At 41.9% G+C, this 19,021-nt stretch overlaps 1 protein-coding gene across 1 annotated transcript; it reads left to right on the top strand.

The window, feature by feature from the left end:
* The first annotated feature begins 2,279 nt into the window (after positions 1–2,279).
* On the top strand, positions 2,280–13,336 carry LOC120916282 (acidic leucine-rich nuclear phosphoprotein 32 family member B-like). Its single transcript, XM_040327164.1, has 7 exons — positions 2,280–2,454; positions 7,363–7,512; positions 7,853–7,975; positions 8,802–8,991; positions 10,707–10,786; positions 10,868–10,919; positions 11,696–13,336. Exons 1-7 carry the CDS (start codon positions 2,401–2,403, stop codon positions 11,779–11,781), a joined length of 735 nt encoding a protein of 244 aa, XP_040183098.1. The 5' UTR covers positions 2,280–2,400; the 3' UTR covers positions 11,782–13,336.
* Positions 13,337–19,021: the final 5,685 nt, after the last annotated feature.

Here is a 19,021-nt window from a genome sequence, read left to right as displayed (position 1 = left end):
AATGTAGTCTATAACTATAATCTATAACTATACTGCAATATGTATACTATAATCTATAGTTATACTGTAATCTATAGCTATACTGTAATCTCTAACTAGACTGTGTTCTATAGTGTAATCCAGGCCTTGACTAAATCCGGGTGCCAGGTCGCAATTGCGACAAGAAATTGTGACCTGGCGTCTGGGGAAGTTTAGGGCTGCAAAGCCGTGGCCTCAATTACCGACCGGCGCAGGGGTCGATCGCGGCGGGCCCGCGCCCGCCAGTAATTGAGGCCGCTGCTTTGCGGCCTTCACAGAAGGAAGCTGAGGCCTGCAGAAGGAATCTAGGAGTGGCCATCTTGTGGTGGCCGGTGGCATTACAGGTTACATTACAAGTAGCAGAAACAGCAGTTCTAATGTGTTTTTTCACTGCCATCTCCTTCCCTCTAATTTGAACCCCCAAACATTATATATATTTTTTATTCTAACACCCTAGAAAATAAAATGGCAGTCGTTGCAATACTTTCTGTCACACCGTATTTGCGTAGCGGTCTTACAAGCGCACTTTTTTTGGGAAAAAATACACTTTTTTCAATTAAAAAAATAAGACAACAGTAAAGTTAGCCCCATTTTTTTTATATTGTGAAAGATAATGTTACGCCGAGTAAATTGATACCCAACACGTCACGCTTCAAAATTGCTTCCGCTCGTGGAACGGCGACAAACTTTTACCCTTTAAAATCTCTAAAGGGGACGTTTAAAAATTCTACAGGTTGCATGTTTTGAGTTACAGAGGAGGTCTAGGGCTAGAATTATTGCTCTCGCTCTACCAATCGCGGCGATACCTTACATGTGTGGTTTGAATACCGTTTGCATATGCGGGCGCTACTCACGTATGCGTTCGCTTCTGTGCGCGAGCTTGGCGGGACGAGGTGCCTTTTTTGGCTCCTAACTTTCTTAGCTGGCTCCTAGATTCCAAGCAAATTTGTCAAACCCTGGTGTAATCTATACTGCAATATATATATATATACTGTAATCTATACTGCAATAGTTATACTATTACCTATACTGTAATTTTTATACTATAATCTAACTATACTGTATTCCATAAAGTAATCTATACCTATATTATATAATGTTATCTACACTATAATATCTCTCTCTATATTATATATAAACTGTAATCTATACTGTAATATTTATACTATAATCTATACTGTATTTTTTTAATGTAATCTATACTGTAATCTATTTGATCTATACTGTAATATTTATACAGTACTGTTATTAATACTGTAATATTTATACTATAATCTATAACTTTACTGTATTCTATAATATAATCTATATAGTAATTTTTATACAGTAACACACACATAAATTACTATATATATATATATATATATATATATATATATATATATATATATATATAAAATCATGTGATCTATACTGAAATAGTGATGTTGTAATCTATACTGCACTCCAAAATGTAATCTACAGCTATACTGTAAACGATAATGTAATCTTTATACTGTACTCTATATGGTAATTTATACTATAATCTAGACTGCAATCTGTGTGTGTGTGTATATATATATATATTAATTGTAATGTATAATATATATATATATATTCTATAATCTATATACACACACACACACTGTAATCGTTATAATATATATATATATATACACTGTAATGTTCTATAAGGTAGTGTATGGTGTAATGTGTATGTATGGTGTATCTCCCTGTGGCTGACCTCCATCCTCCCCTGTATAATGGAGCTGTCAGTGAAGTTGTGTACAATGTTGCAGAGTGAAGTGGTAACATTGTAATGGGTGATGGGAAGCAGAGATCTGCCCGTATATGATACAATGTAGTCCAAACAGCCCTGATCTCACACACCATGCCCACGTTGTCTATAATAAAAGCAGATAATCCCTCTCGGCGCTGGCAACCATGTGTTTTTTTCCTTAGTGGAGACGAGAGGTTGGATGAAGTGGGATCATCGCGGTGTTATTATAACCCCCAGAAACCGAGAACCCCCCCTCTAAAAGATGTAACTCGGTCGGGCGCCATGCTTGTATCGCCATTTGGAGTTCGCTTCCCCCATCATTGTTGTGAAAGGCGCCATATGGCTTCCCCATGCTGTTCTCGTGCGTTTTAAATAAAGTCTTTATTGTTCCCCCTATCTCCGGCTTGGCCCCGTGCTGGCCTATAGAGGGCATGCTTGCAGTGCCGCCACTCCTCCAGGAGGGGTCAGTGTGGCGGCTTTCCGCGTATCCTCCCGCCCTAGAACCAAACCCCTCCTTTGTGTCTTTGGCGCCGTTCCTATATAAAGAGGAGCAGACGAGCCCCCTCTTTTAATTATTTCTACATTTTTTACAACTTGGCGTTTTTTTGTGCTCTTTAGTCACCATGGACATGAAGAAGAGGCTCACCTTGGAGCTGAGGAACAGGAAGGCGGCTGAGGTAAGCGTCGTGTATGTGGGGGGGGATGCGTTGGTTGTCGGTGCGGGGCACGGCTGAGGAGAAGCGGGTTATGGCGGGTACATGAGGTGGCGGGCGGGAGGCAGGAGCTGGAGAAGAAGCCGTGTGTGTGGCCGGCCATTCTAGTTCTTGAAAACACGTGGCTGGCCGTAAACTCTGCTGAGCGGGCGGCCATGCCGGGGTAGAGAGAGGCGGGCTCCTCGGGGGTCTATGAGGTGTTCTGTGCGGCTCCCGCTCTTCTCCCCTGATACCTGAGGGCACTGTGCCGGCCGGCCTATACCTTCCATACTACCAGGAAGGCTCCTTCCCGCCTTGTCTCCCTCTCCCCTCCGTGTCTTCTGACCGTCATAAGGGAGGACAAGTAGTTCCTAAGGGGAAATGCTGCTAATGTGTGGAAGGTGTGCTGAGGAGGGAGCCTCCTCCATGCTGTGTATCTCCTCCATGAGGCAGCAGCGCACTCCTTCCATGACACAGGAGGCCTGTCCTCCCCAACTTCTTCTCCATGACCCATCATGGCTCCGCATTCATCGCCCTCCACTGGGGGGAGGCTTTGTCACTGTTAGCCCAGCCTGTTGCCTATCTTCTCACCAACAACTTTTTCCTTATGCTGCTTCTTCCAGGAAGCTAGAAAATGGGGAACAGTTCCTGATTGGCTACATTTAAAGGGAGATCAAATGGTGTTTTTTCCCTGTCTCCCCCTGTTTATATAATGTTGGCTTCATTGGAAGAGTGAAAGCATGGCCGATCTCTCTGCACTCTCTCCTTGTAGGAGTATGCACTGTAATGGAAGCTTCACATCAAGTATGGCTGCTGGGGGGGGGGGTTGTTTGGAGGCTGGAGATCTGCACTTATACCTTCGTAGCTTTTATTTATTTAATTTTTATCCTAGTTTTAGTGTACAGGAAAGCATTACGTAACCAAAATCTCGTTCACATGGCCAAAACTACCCATTGAGATGTGGTGAATCTATCTGGGGGGTATAGAGGTCCACATTTAGGTCATTCATAGTAGGAAGGCGTGGAAACTGATTCCTTTCAATTAGCTGTAGTGAAACAGTGCTCGTTCCATAGCTTTACATTTTTTATTCACGTGTGCTGTTTTTTTCTTCTTTACTCTTACATTTTACATTTTTTTTTTTTTTTTTTGCTGTTTTATGGCTTTCTTGCTGTATTCTCCCCCCCCCCCCCCCATTTAGTTGCGTTTTTTTTTTTTTTTTTTTTTTTTTCAATAGTGTATGGCGTTACACTAGAGCAGTGGTATTCAAACTGGGGCTGAATGCAGCCCTTTGCTTGTCGTTACCTAGGCCCTTGAGGCACTATTCATCCTACTAACCCTAACAATAATGGGGCACTATTGCTTCCGCTGACTATCGTTGGAGCAGAATTTCTATCACTAAAAAATGGGGCACTATGGCTTCCACTGACCATCGACGGGTCATAACTGACACCAACTATTTCTTCCCCCTAATGGCAACACATTCTAACACCCCAAAAGTCTGAAGGTCAGTAAACTGGCCTGTCTTTTAGAAAGTTTGGAGACCCCCTCAAATAAATTATTGTATGGTGTTGGCTATCAATGCATCCAAAAACTTTAAAAGTTAAGGGGGCAGTCCACACCTGAGTGGTCTGGATTGGGTTTCCAGAAACGCTGGCCATCAAGATTCCCATTATGTTCAGCAATATACATTTGCACCTGAGTGTCGTGTTGCTCGACATACATAAGCTGCTTTGTGGAGGTCCTGTTTTTTTTTTTATTTTTTCGTAACTCCGTTAACTTTAATTGGAGCACTTGAACATGTGTTTTGCACATTGTTTCCTTTGATTTATTGCTTCTTGTTTAGTAACTAGCTTATTTTTTTGGGGGGGGGTGCTCAAATACACTTAAGCTGGCCGTACATACAATTTCCTTTAGATTTACTTTCAACTATGTAGTGCAAGGGCCTTCCTGATGTGCACAATTTGAATGTTAAGGGTTGACCTCACATTTTTTGGTTTTGGTAAATCTAAGTGAAAATTGTATATTGTATGACCAGCATGAAGCCTATTGTAGTTTTCCTGCAACTTATTGGTTTTTGTCTAGTAACTAGCTTTCTGTTGGCTAAAACACAGGCCTAAGCCCTAAATGTATGTACAAATGTTTATAGAAACTTGGACTGGCCGTACATGATACCATTTTCTTGTATAATGTTCTTGTATAATTTTAGATTCACCAAAACCATAATGGTTTAAAACGCCTAATTTGTATCCAATCAGGCAGGCCCTGGCACTTGGCTGAGGGTAAATTTATAGGAAATCAAATTGGATTGTATAATTTATGGCCATCTTTAGGCTAGGGGCCTAACTGATCACTTTTATTTAATGGAAGTGAAGATGCAAGCTTTTGGAGGGAAAAGATCAAAGTTCTCAAAGCTTGTCAACATTGGCCAGTAAAGGGGTTTTACTAACCCCCAAACTTTCTGCAAGAATTTGCACGTAACTTAGTATTTTAATATTGTATTTCGTTGTTTACTAGCTAATGGTAAAGGCAGCATCAATACACGAAAGTCAAATTTGACTTTTACAGATGCAGTAGATTTGCTACTTTTTGAGATTTCTAAACCACATGCCCGCTATACTTTCAAACATGGTAAGGTGGTGTAAGCTGTACAGAATTGGGCACTTTTGTCTTTGATTAAAACATGTTCTCAATACTGTAATGACTTTGGCATACTTGCTTATGTTGATCACCTCTTTGGGCCAACCTTGGCAAACATGCATGAGTTTAAAAATGGCGACAGCAGGAGCTGCATGTGGGTTGCTGGCACATAGCACTAGTTAAATTTAGGGAAACGGTGAGAGATTTACTTAAACTGGAGCGTGCAAAATTTGGTGCAGCTCTACAGAGAAACCAATCATTTTTCCAGGTTTTATTGTCAAAGCTCAACAAGCTGAAGTTAAAAGCTGGTTACCATGTGCACCGGATTTTGAGTGCTCCAGTTATAGTAAACCAGCCCCATTGTGTGCAGTCTGTAGGGCTTTCACACCTGATGCTTAGACAAGACAAAATGCCTTTTCTATAGACAATATGGCATTGCTGTGGTGTGCGTTGAAAGGTACTGCATGCAGTAATGATTTTAGTACAATGGGTTGCAAGGCACACCCCTGCATTGCTGCACCTAAATGGCTATACAGCAAAGTTTGCATGCTGGCCTCTATGAAAGTTTGCATTGTGGGGAGGCTCAAGCTGAAGTAGATTTAAATTGGAAGTCTCCAGTTTTTAGACAAATGCAGTAATCTGTAAAATAACCAGGTATTTGGCAGTTCTGGGTGCCTACATGCAACTCCTGTGATTGGTTGCTTAAATTAAGTGTAAATACAGACACACCTTAAATCTTTCTGACATGGACATGTGAATATAGTCTTTACACTAGGTGTGCATTTTATAAGACATTTGTGTATGGGGGTTTGTGTGGTAATCTGTAGGTAAATGGGAGGAAACCTATGAAAGCTGCCATTGCTGACCCTCCCACAATGCTGGCTGGGCTACTGACCTGAAACGAATATGCAACCAGTGATGTCAGAACTCCTTTATGTACAGTACTTGTTTACAGGTCACACTCTAAACAGCATATTTTTGTTTACTATATTTCAATGTTCCAGAACACTAATAGGTTTTTGTCAATTCAAATTTTATGTGAAGTAGAACAAAGCTTTTTTTTTGGTGCAATTTAATTTGTTGGACAAAACGAACGTGGGGTATTGCTTTACTTGCTGTGCAGACCTACAAAAAACTTGGGTGTACACTCTAAAGCAGTAGTTAAACTTGCTTGAACTGACTTTATTAAAGTGTGTAGCATCTAGATACTCTGCTCACTGAGCAGAGTATCTAGATGCTAGTGTCAAACTACTGTGCTCGCTCATTTTGCAGCCAGTGTGTATATGGTCTATTGGGGACTTGTGGATTTGAGGATATGGTAAACCTGAGCAAGTCGTGGACATTTTACATGTCCTCGTGTAGTTGACTTGGTAACAATGCTGTGGCGACACACAGTAGCTTTAGTGTAGTTGGACTAGTGTTCTGTCTGTTTAGAAACTAGGAATCTGGTCTTTCATAAAATTGTGTTATGACACTGCCTCTGCATCAATGTGATGCCTGATCTCTGCCCAACCCATAGAGGGGAGGAATCTCATTAGACTGGACTGACTACATTACTATACTTATTTGTGAAGCCTGTTCTAGAACTGCTTAAAGCGGGGGTTCACCCTTAGAGGGCACTTTTCCCCCTTAGCTTCCTGCTCGTTATTACTAGGGGAATCGGCTATTTATTTTAAACTATGTGCAGTACTTACCCGTTTACGAGACGCATCCTCTCCGTCGCTTCCGGGTATGGGCTTCGGGAATGGGCGTTCCTTCTTGATTGACAGGTTTCCGAGAGGCTTCCGACGGTCGCATCCATCGCGTCACGATTTTCCGAAAGAAGCCGAACGTCGGTGCGCAGGCGCAGTATAGAGCCGCACCGACGTTCGGCTTCTTTCGGCTACGAGTGACGCGATGGATGCGACCGTCGGAAGCCTCTCGGAAGAATGTCAATCAAGAAGGAACGCCCGCTCCCGAAGACCCATACCCGGAAGCGACGGAAGAAGATGCAGCTCGAAAACGGGTAAGTACTGCACATATTTTAATATAAATAGCCGATTCCCCTAGACCGAACGAGCAGGAAGCTAAGGGGAGATTTTTTTTTTTTTTTTAAATGGGTGAACTCCCGCTTTAAGAGCCAAATTCTGTTTGTAAAGTGATTTGTTGTAAAATAAAGGTACAACATTTTTTTGTTGCCCAATCAACATGCTGTAATTTTTTTAAATGTTTGCGTGCATGTATTTACAGTTTGCTTTTTGTTTTCCTTTCTCTTAGGTTAAAGAGATGGTTTTGGATAACTGCCGCTCAGATGATGGCAAAATTACAGGCCTCACATCAGACTTTGGGAACTTGGAGTTCCTGAGCATGATAAATATCAACTTATTATCGGTGTCCAATCTTCCAAACCTTGGGCAATTAAAGAAGGTTAGTTATGGTTTGAAGTCCGTTTGAACTGCAGTGAGTAAATGTGGAAATGCCTTGCTGGATATACTATCTGTTCTAACTAGCTCCACTGAGATCCCAACACCTGCATTTTTGGGGGTGAAAGAACAAGATGGCAGGAAAGAATTCAGACCTACACTGTATGTACATTGTAGCGCTGACTTTTTTCTTTCCTGCCAGCTTAGTATCTCAATAGATGTGAATGTAACACCAGATTATGCACACTCCAGATTTATTAAATCGGGCTCATGTGGTAAAATGCAATAATGTTTTTACTTGTCTTTAATTGTCTGTCCTTTATTAAAATCATATCTTTCCTCAGTTGGAACTCAGTGACAACCGGATTTCTGGAGGTTTAGAGGTTCTTGCAGAGAAAACGCCAAACCTGACACACTTAAACCTCAGTGGAAATAAAATTAAGGACATTAACACTCTTGAGCCACTGGTGAGTTTAGTCTTCTTTTTTTGCTTTTTAATTTGTGTTGCAGCATTTAAAGAAATACAGTGAACATTTAGGACCCTACAGAGGCGTTGCATTAGCACACATTGCAGGAAGGCTGCCTGTTTAACTGAACCTGCTGGCAGCATAGACAAATATGCCTTTGTTTTTCCCAGACTGATGGTGTGCAGGACCTCCAGCAATGCTTTGCACCTTTCTGTGAGTAAAACTTGCAATGGGACTTTAACATGGCTGCATGTGAAAAGGACTAAATGTTTAAAACTGGTTTAATCTAAACAAAAAAGTAAAGTCCTATATATTTGAGTCTCATGCCAGCCAATCATGGATTGAAATTCATCTGGTTCAGCAGGGACCAGGTGAATTTGAGCCTTGTATGGGCAGACTGATTGATTTGGGTACAATTAGCCTGTCTGGTATAGTTGCTGCCTGTAGCTTTAGTTGCCACCAGTAAGCATTGTATTCTGTTGGCTGGGTATTGAATCCCTGCACCCCCCTCGCTGGCAGTATACAATAGGGCAGCGGGAGGCATTCCCCCATGTATTATGTTCATAGTGGCTGTAGCCTGCTTTTGAAAGCAGTTTTGTAGATTTGTTTGGGATGGGAGCATTTTAAATCAGTAAAAACGTTCTTGTGCAAACTTCTTCCCACTAAAACTGTACCTTGCACAGAAGGGGTTTTCACAACCGTAGTATAAATATCCTGAAGTGAAGAGGCTGTCATTTGTTCACTACTTTGGCTTATGGTTCCTGGTGTTTTTTTTTTTTAAGCAATGTCATGTTTATGGTATTCACCCATTTTACTCTATTTACAGAAAAAACTGACTAATCTCATGAGTTTAGACCTGTTCAACTGTGAAGTGACCATGCTGAACAACTACAGAGAGAGTGTATTTGCATTGCTGCCTCAGCTTACTTACCTTGATGGCTTTGATGCTGATGACCAGGAAGCTCCAGATTCTGACCCAGAACCAGATGGAGAAGATGCAGATGAAAATGGAGAAGGTTAGCTTTAATAAATTTATAGTATTTTACACTCCAGCAGACATCACAAAGGGTGGCACTTTGTGACAAGTTTAAATGGTTTTATATAGGTTCACTAAAGAATTTTCTTACATGCGCAGAATAAAAATGTTAGATTCAAGGGATTAAAGTAGCTTTAGTTCTGTGGAAAGGTACGAACAGATGTCTAATTTGTGCTTCATTTCCCAGGGATGTGTTCTGGGACATTTGTCTAAAGTTTGTTCCTCCCCAGTTCTGTCTTTGGAACAGGAAGGGAGTTGGGGGGAGGGGGGGGAGATAAAAATTAAAAATGGAAAGATTTACTTTAGTTGAGAATTACTGTTGGGCACTTGCTAATTGGAACTTTGGTCAATGCAGACACCATAACTGCTTTTGCTTGGTTTCAGAAATGACTTTCTCTACAAGGTTAAAATTGCGTGACCATGCATATTAGTGATTTTGGGAGTGGAGCTGTAGGACATTGTGCACACAGTGTGCCTTTATTCCATAGTATGTTCGACCAGATGCAGGCCTGTGCTTGGGAAGGGGCCTGCATCTGCATCAAGAGACTAGTAGGCATGGGTTGTGCATCAGGTACGCAGTGACTGGGGGGTTTGGCGGCTGAACAAACTACCTAATGGGCACGTGACAAATACAGCATGACTCTGAATGGCCAGCCAAATGATGAGGTGGCAGCACAAACAAACCAGCTTCTGTGCTTGTTTAGAGCATGGGAGAAAGGTGACTGGCAGGGTCAACCCGATACTTTAGATGAAGTACATGAAAATGTACATTTTGTAAAATGCATAAAGACCCTGGAAATGCACACAATGATTTTTGGAAACGGTTCTGATGTCATGTGTTGTGGAACCTAACTGCTATGAATACAGTAACTATTGTCCCTTACACTGTAAGGATTGTATTGGCAGTGGGTTTTTATACTCTAGTTGCTATAGCGACTGAGTGTATTCCCAGCTGACTGAGCGGCTGTACATATGCCGCTTCATTATCATGGGTGTGGCAAAACTGGTATAAAAATTTAAACTGCATATATACATGCTTTGGGTGTCTGAATGCAAAATTGCTGTTTGCACCAGAATGAGGGAATAATTCTAGGCCCCTCATTTATGGTGAACTGTAAATGCTTTTAAAGGGCAAGTTCACCTTTAAAGAAATTTTGTAAGGTGAAGTTTTGGACCCTCATTTAAATATCACAACCATCTTTTCTCAACACAGATTTTCCATATTTTAGTGTTTTTAAAAAACTGCTAGAACGAACTAGATTTATTAGATCGGACTCTTAACTCGCTACAAAAAATAGCACTGAATAGCATTATAATCTCACGCTCTGCAATGTGAGGCATAATGGTTAATGACGTATTCACAAGTGTTTTTGCAAAGTGAAATGTACAGGAAAGCCGTGCTGAGGTTGCGGTTTTGTTCAAATCTGCTGCTTTACCATGCTGATTTAAAAATTCGGCTAAACCATGTAAATACTTTCTATGTCCCTGGATGCTGGACTTAAAATATTTTAATTTAGCGCAGCCTTTAGGTCTGCCCTAAATGGGTGGCTGCATGCTTACATTTTCCTGCCTAAAGGATGACTGAAATTGTTTCATGATGACTGGAAGGAAGAAGCTTTGTACAGAAGGCTGTATAGTCCTAAAAAAGGAAGACATTTACTAAAAAGCAATTTCTTTCTGTATCGCCCCTTAAAGATGGAGAGGATGATGAAGATGAAGAAGAACTTGATGAAGATGAACTTGATGAGGAGGATGAAGATGGAGTGGATGATGAGGTATATTTTTCCCTGGATAAACTGCCTTGCTTGGAAATATTTAACTTGAAAATGTTGTCTAACTTGTTGTTCATATTACAGGAGGATGTGGAAGAAGAGGAGGAAGGAGAGGAGGAAGAGGATGAAGATGATGGTATGTTGGGGGTAAAACTAGAGCCTGTAGCCCACCCTTAAGCTCTTAATGTCATGCCCACTATTGGGCATAGTGGTGTGCTTGTCAAAACGTTTGTTTTGGTTCTTAAAGAGATCTTGAACCCAAAGGCAAACCTTTGTTATATTGCAGCCTAACAATTCATAGATGTGGTGGCTGTTTTATTTATTCCCCCCCCCCCCCAGTAATATGCCAGTAAATGTTTCAACAGAACAAGCTGTCCTACATGTAACGGTTAGTATTGCAACAAGCCGTTTAACTCTAATGGGTGCTTTCAATGATCAGCTTTTCATACATGTAAAGCCTTTATCCCAAATGAAACGGTTTCTGTTACTGCTTATAAGTTGGCTGGACTTCGGCTTTAATTTGTTGGTGTATCTAAATCTCCTAGTACATCAAGCACTCCCCTGACTAGACAATTTTGCGATTCAAATGTGCTCTGATACAGGAGGTGTTGGCCAGATCACCAGGTGAAAAGGGAACTAAAGTAGCCACCACATATAATTTGTAAGCTGCAATATATTGCATTGCTTTTGGGTTTAATAACTTTTAGGGCTAGGTTATAAAGTTGTTTCTGAATATGGGTTCCACATTTGCTGTGTTCGTTTGGAAAGGCAATTTGTATCAGTGGGTACAGGGTTTTTCTGTCCATTAAGTGCAAAATTGACCTTATGCAAGAAATTATGGTTTGCAAACCAACTGGCTTTTTTTAGGGCTCATTAAATCCTTCTCTAACTGTAATACTTTTGTTTATGCAGATGTACCCCAGGGAGAAAAACGAAAAAGGGATTTGGAAGATGAAGGAGAGGATGACTTTGATGAGGAGGAAGAAGATGATGAATAAAATACAAAAGGCTACTGGATCTTTTTATATGGACTGTCTGGGCTGGCCACCAGTGCATGTGACAGTGTCTGCTGATGGGTCACTGTATACCGCTGTTCACCGCCACCCTGTTCAACTTTTTTGTTTTCCCTTTTTGTGTAGATGTGTAGGGTTGAGAGATGAGACTATTATGGTCTGAAAAACTTTTGTTTGCCGCTTTATATTTAAAGATGGCCATCTGAGCTATTTGCGGTGTCAGATCGTAGGACGCCCTCCACCCCCTTACCCCATATTTTTTTTAACCCTCTCGCCCTGGAATTTTCTGTGAAAGTTCTGTGGTTCCTCTGATCTGTGAATGGTGCACGGCTGTTTAAATCTGAGGATGATTCCAAAGACAGTCTCCCTCCCTCTATCCTGCATCCTTTTGTTAGTCATGCCTTAATGTCAATGTGTTCTGCTTTGTTTTTCTCCCAGATTACATGTATATGATTAACATTTGCGTATTTTGGCAATAAGATTTCCATTGAAATTGTAAAATTACAAGCTTTGTCTTTTCAACAGTTTGAATTACTTCCCACTTGACACATTTGATGTGGTGGTTAATACTGCTGAAACTTACTTATAAATATAAAACCACAAATCATTCAAGGTAGAGGGTTTTTCTGGTTCTGAGAGTTTGAATTGGAAAGGATCAGTCCAGAACTTAATAGGCCATTTATTTTTTTAAAGAGTGATAAGTGTTGCTTTGAACAACCAGATTTTCTGTACAGAAGTGATCAGTTTTCTAGGTAGTTGTAACGGCTTAAAGCGTTTGCTTTTGGTTTCTTTTGCAATGTCACTGAATGACTTGCCTGTTGTAAGGAATTCTGTCCCAATGCAACCGATGCCCATTTCGTAAATATTCCATACTTTTGAATACATTGCTTAAGCTAGAAATGTCCCTTCTCACCTAAAGCAAACAGATGGGTCTGCGGTGTCCTATTTAAACATTTGTTTGTTTTGTTTTTTTTCTCTGTGTACATGACCATAAAGTGTTGGTTGCAAGAGTATTTCATTGCTTATTAGCAGTGTTGTGCTGACTTGGCCCTTGTAACTCTACAAGAGGGGATATCATGGCTTTCACAATGCTATAAATTGGCAGTTTCACTTGATTACTGTTCTCTCGCCATTTGGGGTTGTGGGAATCACTTTGGGTAAAAAAATAAATCATTTGACCTATGAAATGCCCCTGTTTTTTGTATCTAGTTGTTGCAGAAAGCCTTTTTAATAATAAAAAAAATATTTTGGGGTTTTTAAATTGCTTGTCTTATTACTGGGATTTAATTGATGTATCTTAGTGGGGGATCTGTACAATGTTAGAACTGAGAAACTTTCTAAAGAGCTTTTTTTTTTTTGCTTGGGCTACTCTAGTGCATTTTGCTTAGGCTTCTTTTAATGCCAAAATCTACCTTTTGTGGTTTCTTGCATCACGTCACAGTTGGGTAATTGAGGGAAGATTGCTTGTAGAAAGAATGGTGTCTTGTTAAAATACTGCACTATTTGGTTAATGTTCTATAAAGAGAATATTTACATTCAACCTGTGCTGGTGAGCTTGTGTACAGGAAGGCAATTTAAGAGCTTTGTCTGAAATTAATGACTATGGGTAGCAGTATTCTCAACTTCAGTACATGGTAATGCCATTTTGTGACATTTCAATAAAGTTAAAAAACATGCATTGTGTTAAAGGGCCACCCCCTCACTTCCCTGTACACAACAGATATCAGCCTGCATGCTAAAATAACCTGTTTTTGGCATGTGAGCTGTTGTGACCTAGACTTGAAGCTTGGTAAACTTGAATGCATCTGCATGCATTAACTTTTTTCCCCTCTGCTGGATATCTGTGTGGTTAGGATTATGTAAATCTCTAATTGAACTTGCTTCGGTCAACTAACTTTCCTGGCTATTGGCCCAGAAGCCTGTACAGTAGTTGGGCTCGAAAAAGTCAGTTCATTTGAGTGCTCATGAGGTTGGCTCCTAAAGCCTTCATTTAAACTAAATCCTTTCCTAGCTATGGCCAGAATGATGTGTTAAATGATGTGTTAAAACACCTGTCTGCTCTTTAATGTTATGTCCTAGTTCAGGGAAGATGTTGGTTACTAACCTGACAAAGCAAGGGCCAATCAAAGGGCTTGTTCACACTAGCTTTGCTTTCTAAAAAACAATCGACATTCAGGTCTCTTTAGAACACATTTGATGGTGAAGAGGCATTGTCTCCTCCTTACTGGCTGCTTTCCTGGATCACAGGGAGAATTGCCACGGTTATGCCTGCGGTCAAATTGTGGGACCCCCTTGCAATCTCACATCCAATAGCAACTGATTATGGAATCGTGCCATGTTGGAGGTGCCATTTAAAAGTGACTAGGATCACAAGGGTGTCCCATTTGTCGTGCTTAGGGGGATCGCTGCATTTCTGCCCATGATCAGGATGCCTAGATGTGACCGAGCCTTAATCTGAATCTGCCCTAGCACACCACAATTTCATGTGGTTGCAGAATGGCCCTGTTCATGTAAAAGGGTTGCAGCAAGTAGCATCCAATGAATTGACAGATTATAATTCTGCTGCAGCTAAAGGGGATAGCAGATATTTACTACCCTAAACCACTAATGTGAATGAAAAATGTTGGTGGTGAATAGCAACAATTAAAGTGATTGTAAAGTTGGTTTTTATTGGAACAAAAATGTTATACTTGCTCTGTGTAATTGCCTTGCACTGGGCAGCCTGGATCCTCCTCTCCTCCCTCTTAACTGCTCCTGGCCCATGCCTCCTGTTGAGTGCCCCCACAGCATGCAGCTTGCTATGGGGGGCATCTGAGCTGCAGCTCCAGGTGTTCAAAGAGCTGTGGTTCAGCACCTCCCCCCTCTTGACTGGCTAACAGTTGAATAACAGCACAGTGCTACTGTGTCTCAGCCAATCGGGATGGAGAGTTTGACAGCCAAGATACTTGCTGGATAGATGGGGCTCATGTAAGTGTTAAGGGGGGGGGGGGGGGTTTGGCTGTTGCACAAAAGCTTATCTTAATGCTTTAGAATAAAAAAACTGCCTTTACACAACCCCTTTAAGGCTGGTGAGGTAGCAGAAAAACTGAAAATCCCGCCTCTAAAGCATGGAGATGCCACACTGCCTGCAAACAGAAGGTATTTTCATATTCTCATTTTGTCACAACTCGAGCTAATTTACTTATGAGCAATCCATTTTTTGGCCCCTTTGGGCATGAATGCATCCAGAACTGAAAGTGTTTAGAACAGGTATAGCATAACTTAAGAGCCAGTATTTAATGGCTTTCTGCCCAGCTTAAAGTTGGCAGCCGAGTGGGAGCTGACCTCCCAGTCATGCGCCTCATGCACATGATCGGTCACCTGTGTCAATTTGATCCCTGTGACCAATTGCACTTTTTATAGCTGTTCATTGTGAACTATTGTGTTCTGGGATTAATCGGTGGCCACATGATAGACATGGCCAATTGGTGCATCTGTACCTTGTGATGGCTGTGGCCAATTACACCTTCACAATAGTACATGAATACCATTTATAAAAATTGCTTATAACATTGATCATTTGAAATGTGGTAAAAGAAATCCTGATCACTTTCCCAGAGTATTAGTGTTACTAGGGTAACACTGTGTACTGCTCTGGTCACGGCATATAACATTTATTAAATTGCCTTGTGTCTTACTAAATACCTCGGCTGTCTTTTTCCAAAAAGTGTAATTTGAGGGGTATTTGTACTGGCCTGACATTGGGACCTCAAGAATAGGCAGTCAGTACATCAGGACCGATCATTTTTTAAATTCCTTAGTTTGTGGATGATTGTGTTCCCTACATACTAAATATACACTGATTTGAGTTTTTACCAAAGAAATCCAAAAGAATACATTTGAGGGAATATTTGCAAAATTTTATAACCACTTTTCTATCCTATTGCAAAAATAAAAAACTGCTTTCTTTCAGTGGTAATCAATACGATCTGTCTCAGTTTTCGCTTGGGTAATTGTCAAAGTGTGGTGGCTCTGAAAAATGGCCTTGCCAGGAAGTGGTTGACCAACTTGGTATTGGTGGTACTCGGCCCTCACGATTTGCAAGATATGGCTTTAGGGCTCGTTCACACTTGCTTAAAATTCTAAAGCTCATCAAAAGTGCCTATTGTGTTAATAGGTGAGGTTAAGCATTTTTGTTAAGCTCCTCCAAACACCCTATGCATTATTAGGCTATCACCTATGTGGGAATCCATGTAGAACAGTGAAAGAGTTCTACAATGGAATATGCATAGGGGTGCCATTAACTTTCAAATGACACCCTCACATACTGAAACAGTGCAGATTTGTGCAGCCACACTTTAAGCAAAGGTGGAGGGGCCTTTTCCAGCAAGAAACTGGAACAGTAGCTTCTTGGCAGGCTGGAAATAACCCTAACCTTTTCATTGCTGTACTGTTGCCACTCGAGGCCTGTAAAAAGGGCACTTTTTTTGTTTCAAATAAAAAAACTAAAATTTGTAAATGGTTACTTATTCCAGTATTTGCATAAGTTTTATTCATACAGTTAAATGCAGTGCCTGTCTACAGTCTATTGACCTAAAAAAGGTAACACATTAATGCCCATAGCAAGTATTTAGTGATCATGTTCCTCCAGAGTTGTAGAAAATATTATTTAAAACTGGTCGTGCTCCAGTCAAGTGTCTCAGATGCTTTGATTTGGTTGGATAGACTGTTAGGACTTGACTAGGTCTTGATACCAAGCAGTACAGGGAAACCATATAAATATTTTCTGGTCAATTTGTACATGCCTTAAGTTGCTATGGGTGGGGAAACTTTATTTAACTTTGAACTGGTTTCTAGTCAGCAAAGTATTTGTCTTGATATACTAACAGGCACATTATAATGTTGCAGTTCTTGTTGGGAGTTGAAACTTCATAAACTAATGTGTGTAAAACCAGTGTATACCAGACAATGGTGCTTGGTGTGAATGACTTGTTGCCATGCCAGAGAATCTGAACTTGGTATGCAAAGTTCTGTAAAATTTAGTCTCACTGGTATCTACCGATACTAGGCATTTGCATGAGAAATTGTATTCCTGCAAATGTTCCGATTTGAGCCAATACCAACCGTATTTATCGGCGTATAACACGCACCCTAACTTTAAATTTCAGGAAAAACTTTCCACAGCCCCCTGTGTATAACATGCAGACAGTTTACCCTCTATTTTCAGGGTAAAAAAATTAAATGTTATACACCAATACAGTAATTAATAAGCTGAAAAGAACACATGCAATTTAAACCAGAATGCCGTCTGGTTCTCTGCCAGTGCTGTCTCATAACTCTTGTCAGAGCTGTTGCAGGTCCGTATGGAGGGAATTTTCTGCCCTGCTTGTGCGATTTCGTTCAGGCATTGGAAGGGCCCCAATCGGGGTCTGCCAGTCAGATGGCTGACTGGGAGTTGGAGAATCCTGCAAATGTAGGAACTGGTCACTTCTGTCTAAGCTGGAGGGAGACCTGTGCATTACCGATGGTGCGGGTTGTGCAGCAGGTGCTGACAGACGACTGGTCTGCTGTTCCTGTCATCTCCATCTTGGAATGTCCTGGTACTTGCAGTGCAGGGGAAACAGTATTTGATCCCCTGCTGATTTTAAACATTTGCCCACTGCCAAATATGATTCGCCTATAATTCGAAGGGTAGGTTCATTTTAAAAGTCATTAACAAATATCCAGAAAAAGTCATAAATTGATTCTCGTTTTAATGAGAAATAAGTATTTGATCCCCTGCAAAACATGACTTGGTGGCAAAACCCTTGTTAATCGGAGGTCAGATGTTTCTTTGCCACCAAGTTTGCACACCTCTCCGGAGGGGTTTTGTCCCATGCCTCTTTGCAGATCCTCTCCAAGTCATTAAAGGAACACTAAAGGCAGAATGTTTTGGGGTAAAATAAACAAACATGTTATACTTGCCTCCACTGTGCAGCTCGTTTTGCACAGGGTGTCCCCGAACCCAGTCTTCTGGGGTTCCTCGGTGGCTGTCTCGGGCTCCTCCTCGTGAGAGCTTTCCACCTTCATGCAAGCTCCCTCGCATGGTGGAAAGCTCCTGCGAGTGCGCTTCCGTAATACAGCGGCGGCCATAGCCGCCGACTGTATAACTCGGCCCCGTCATTGGATGTGATTGACAGCAGCGCCAACCAATGGCTGCGCTGCTATCAATCTGTCCAACCTAGCCAATCAACGGGCAGGCTGGGAACCGAACAGGATGATGGGGACTTTCGAGGGGTGAGCTAAGTAAAATGGGGGGGGGGGGGGCGGTGCTGTCGGATGTTTTTCTATTCCGTTCATGGATGGACACAGCAGCCTTTGACCTTGGGGTTATATCCGCTTCCTTCCAGGAAAGTTAGGCAGAAAAAAGCGCTAAGTGTCAACACTTTCCTCAGTGCAGCTCCTCCCAGGGGGCGTGGCTCCCCGGGTATAACCACACCCTGCTCTAGCAGTCAGTTTTTCTCTGCCTAACGTCAGAGGACAGGCCCTCTAGAGTCCTGTACTCTGGAGATTTTTTTGCGATTTCCCCCTCCCCGCTTTTTATTGGTTTTGTTCCTGCATTTTTGAATCCTGTGATTCTTCTATCAACAGCCGATTGGGTGACTGGCTGGGTCTTGACTTTTGTAGTACCTCCATGTTCGGCCATCGAGCGTGTGCGGGCCCTCAGCTCAGCTCTGGGTCGTCCACGACAGGCCCCATTGCTCCAGGGGCGGCCGGGGAATGTCATGTTCTAGGGCACACATATGACCGGTCTTTATGGCCTTGTCACAGTGTGTCTGGCCGACAGCCATGCCGTTTAGCGGACGTTGGTTCTGTCTGAGATACCTCCAGCCGGTGGTCGCAGGACGGGTAAGTAGTGGCCCCTTGCTCAGGTAAGGTGGTATGGCTGGAATTTTTCCCTGGGAGGTCGATGAGGGGTTTCCCTGCTTTCCTCTCTCTCTCCTTTACTTCCTCTCCCTCCTTCCCCCTTGGGGTAGTGGCTGTGAGGGGGGGGCTTCTGGGGTCTCTTTATTGCCACCTGGGCCTGTGTGTGTTTACATACAGGTTCTGTGTGTACTGGGTGCTGTCACTGGGTGTTTTTTTAACTGCGCAACAGCTGCCATTTTGCTGTAGTCATGCTTTATATGGCTTGGCGGCCATTTTACTGGAGTCCTATGGTGTTTTTCTTCATATGGCGGCTATCTCTTGGATTCCGTTTGGCCTTGTG

Source organism: Rana temporaria, chromosome 1, assembly GCF_905171775.1.
Source record: "Rana temporaria chromosome 1, aRanTem1.1, whole genome shotgun sequence".
In the NCBI taxonomy this organism is placed as follows: Eukaryota; Metazoa; Chordata; class Amphibia; order Anura; family Ranidae; genus Rana; species Rana temporaria.
Note: the sequence above shows the minus strand (reverse complement) of the source record. Positions and strands in the feature narration are given on the sequence as shown.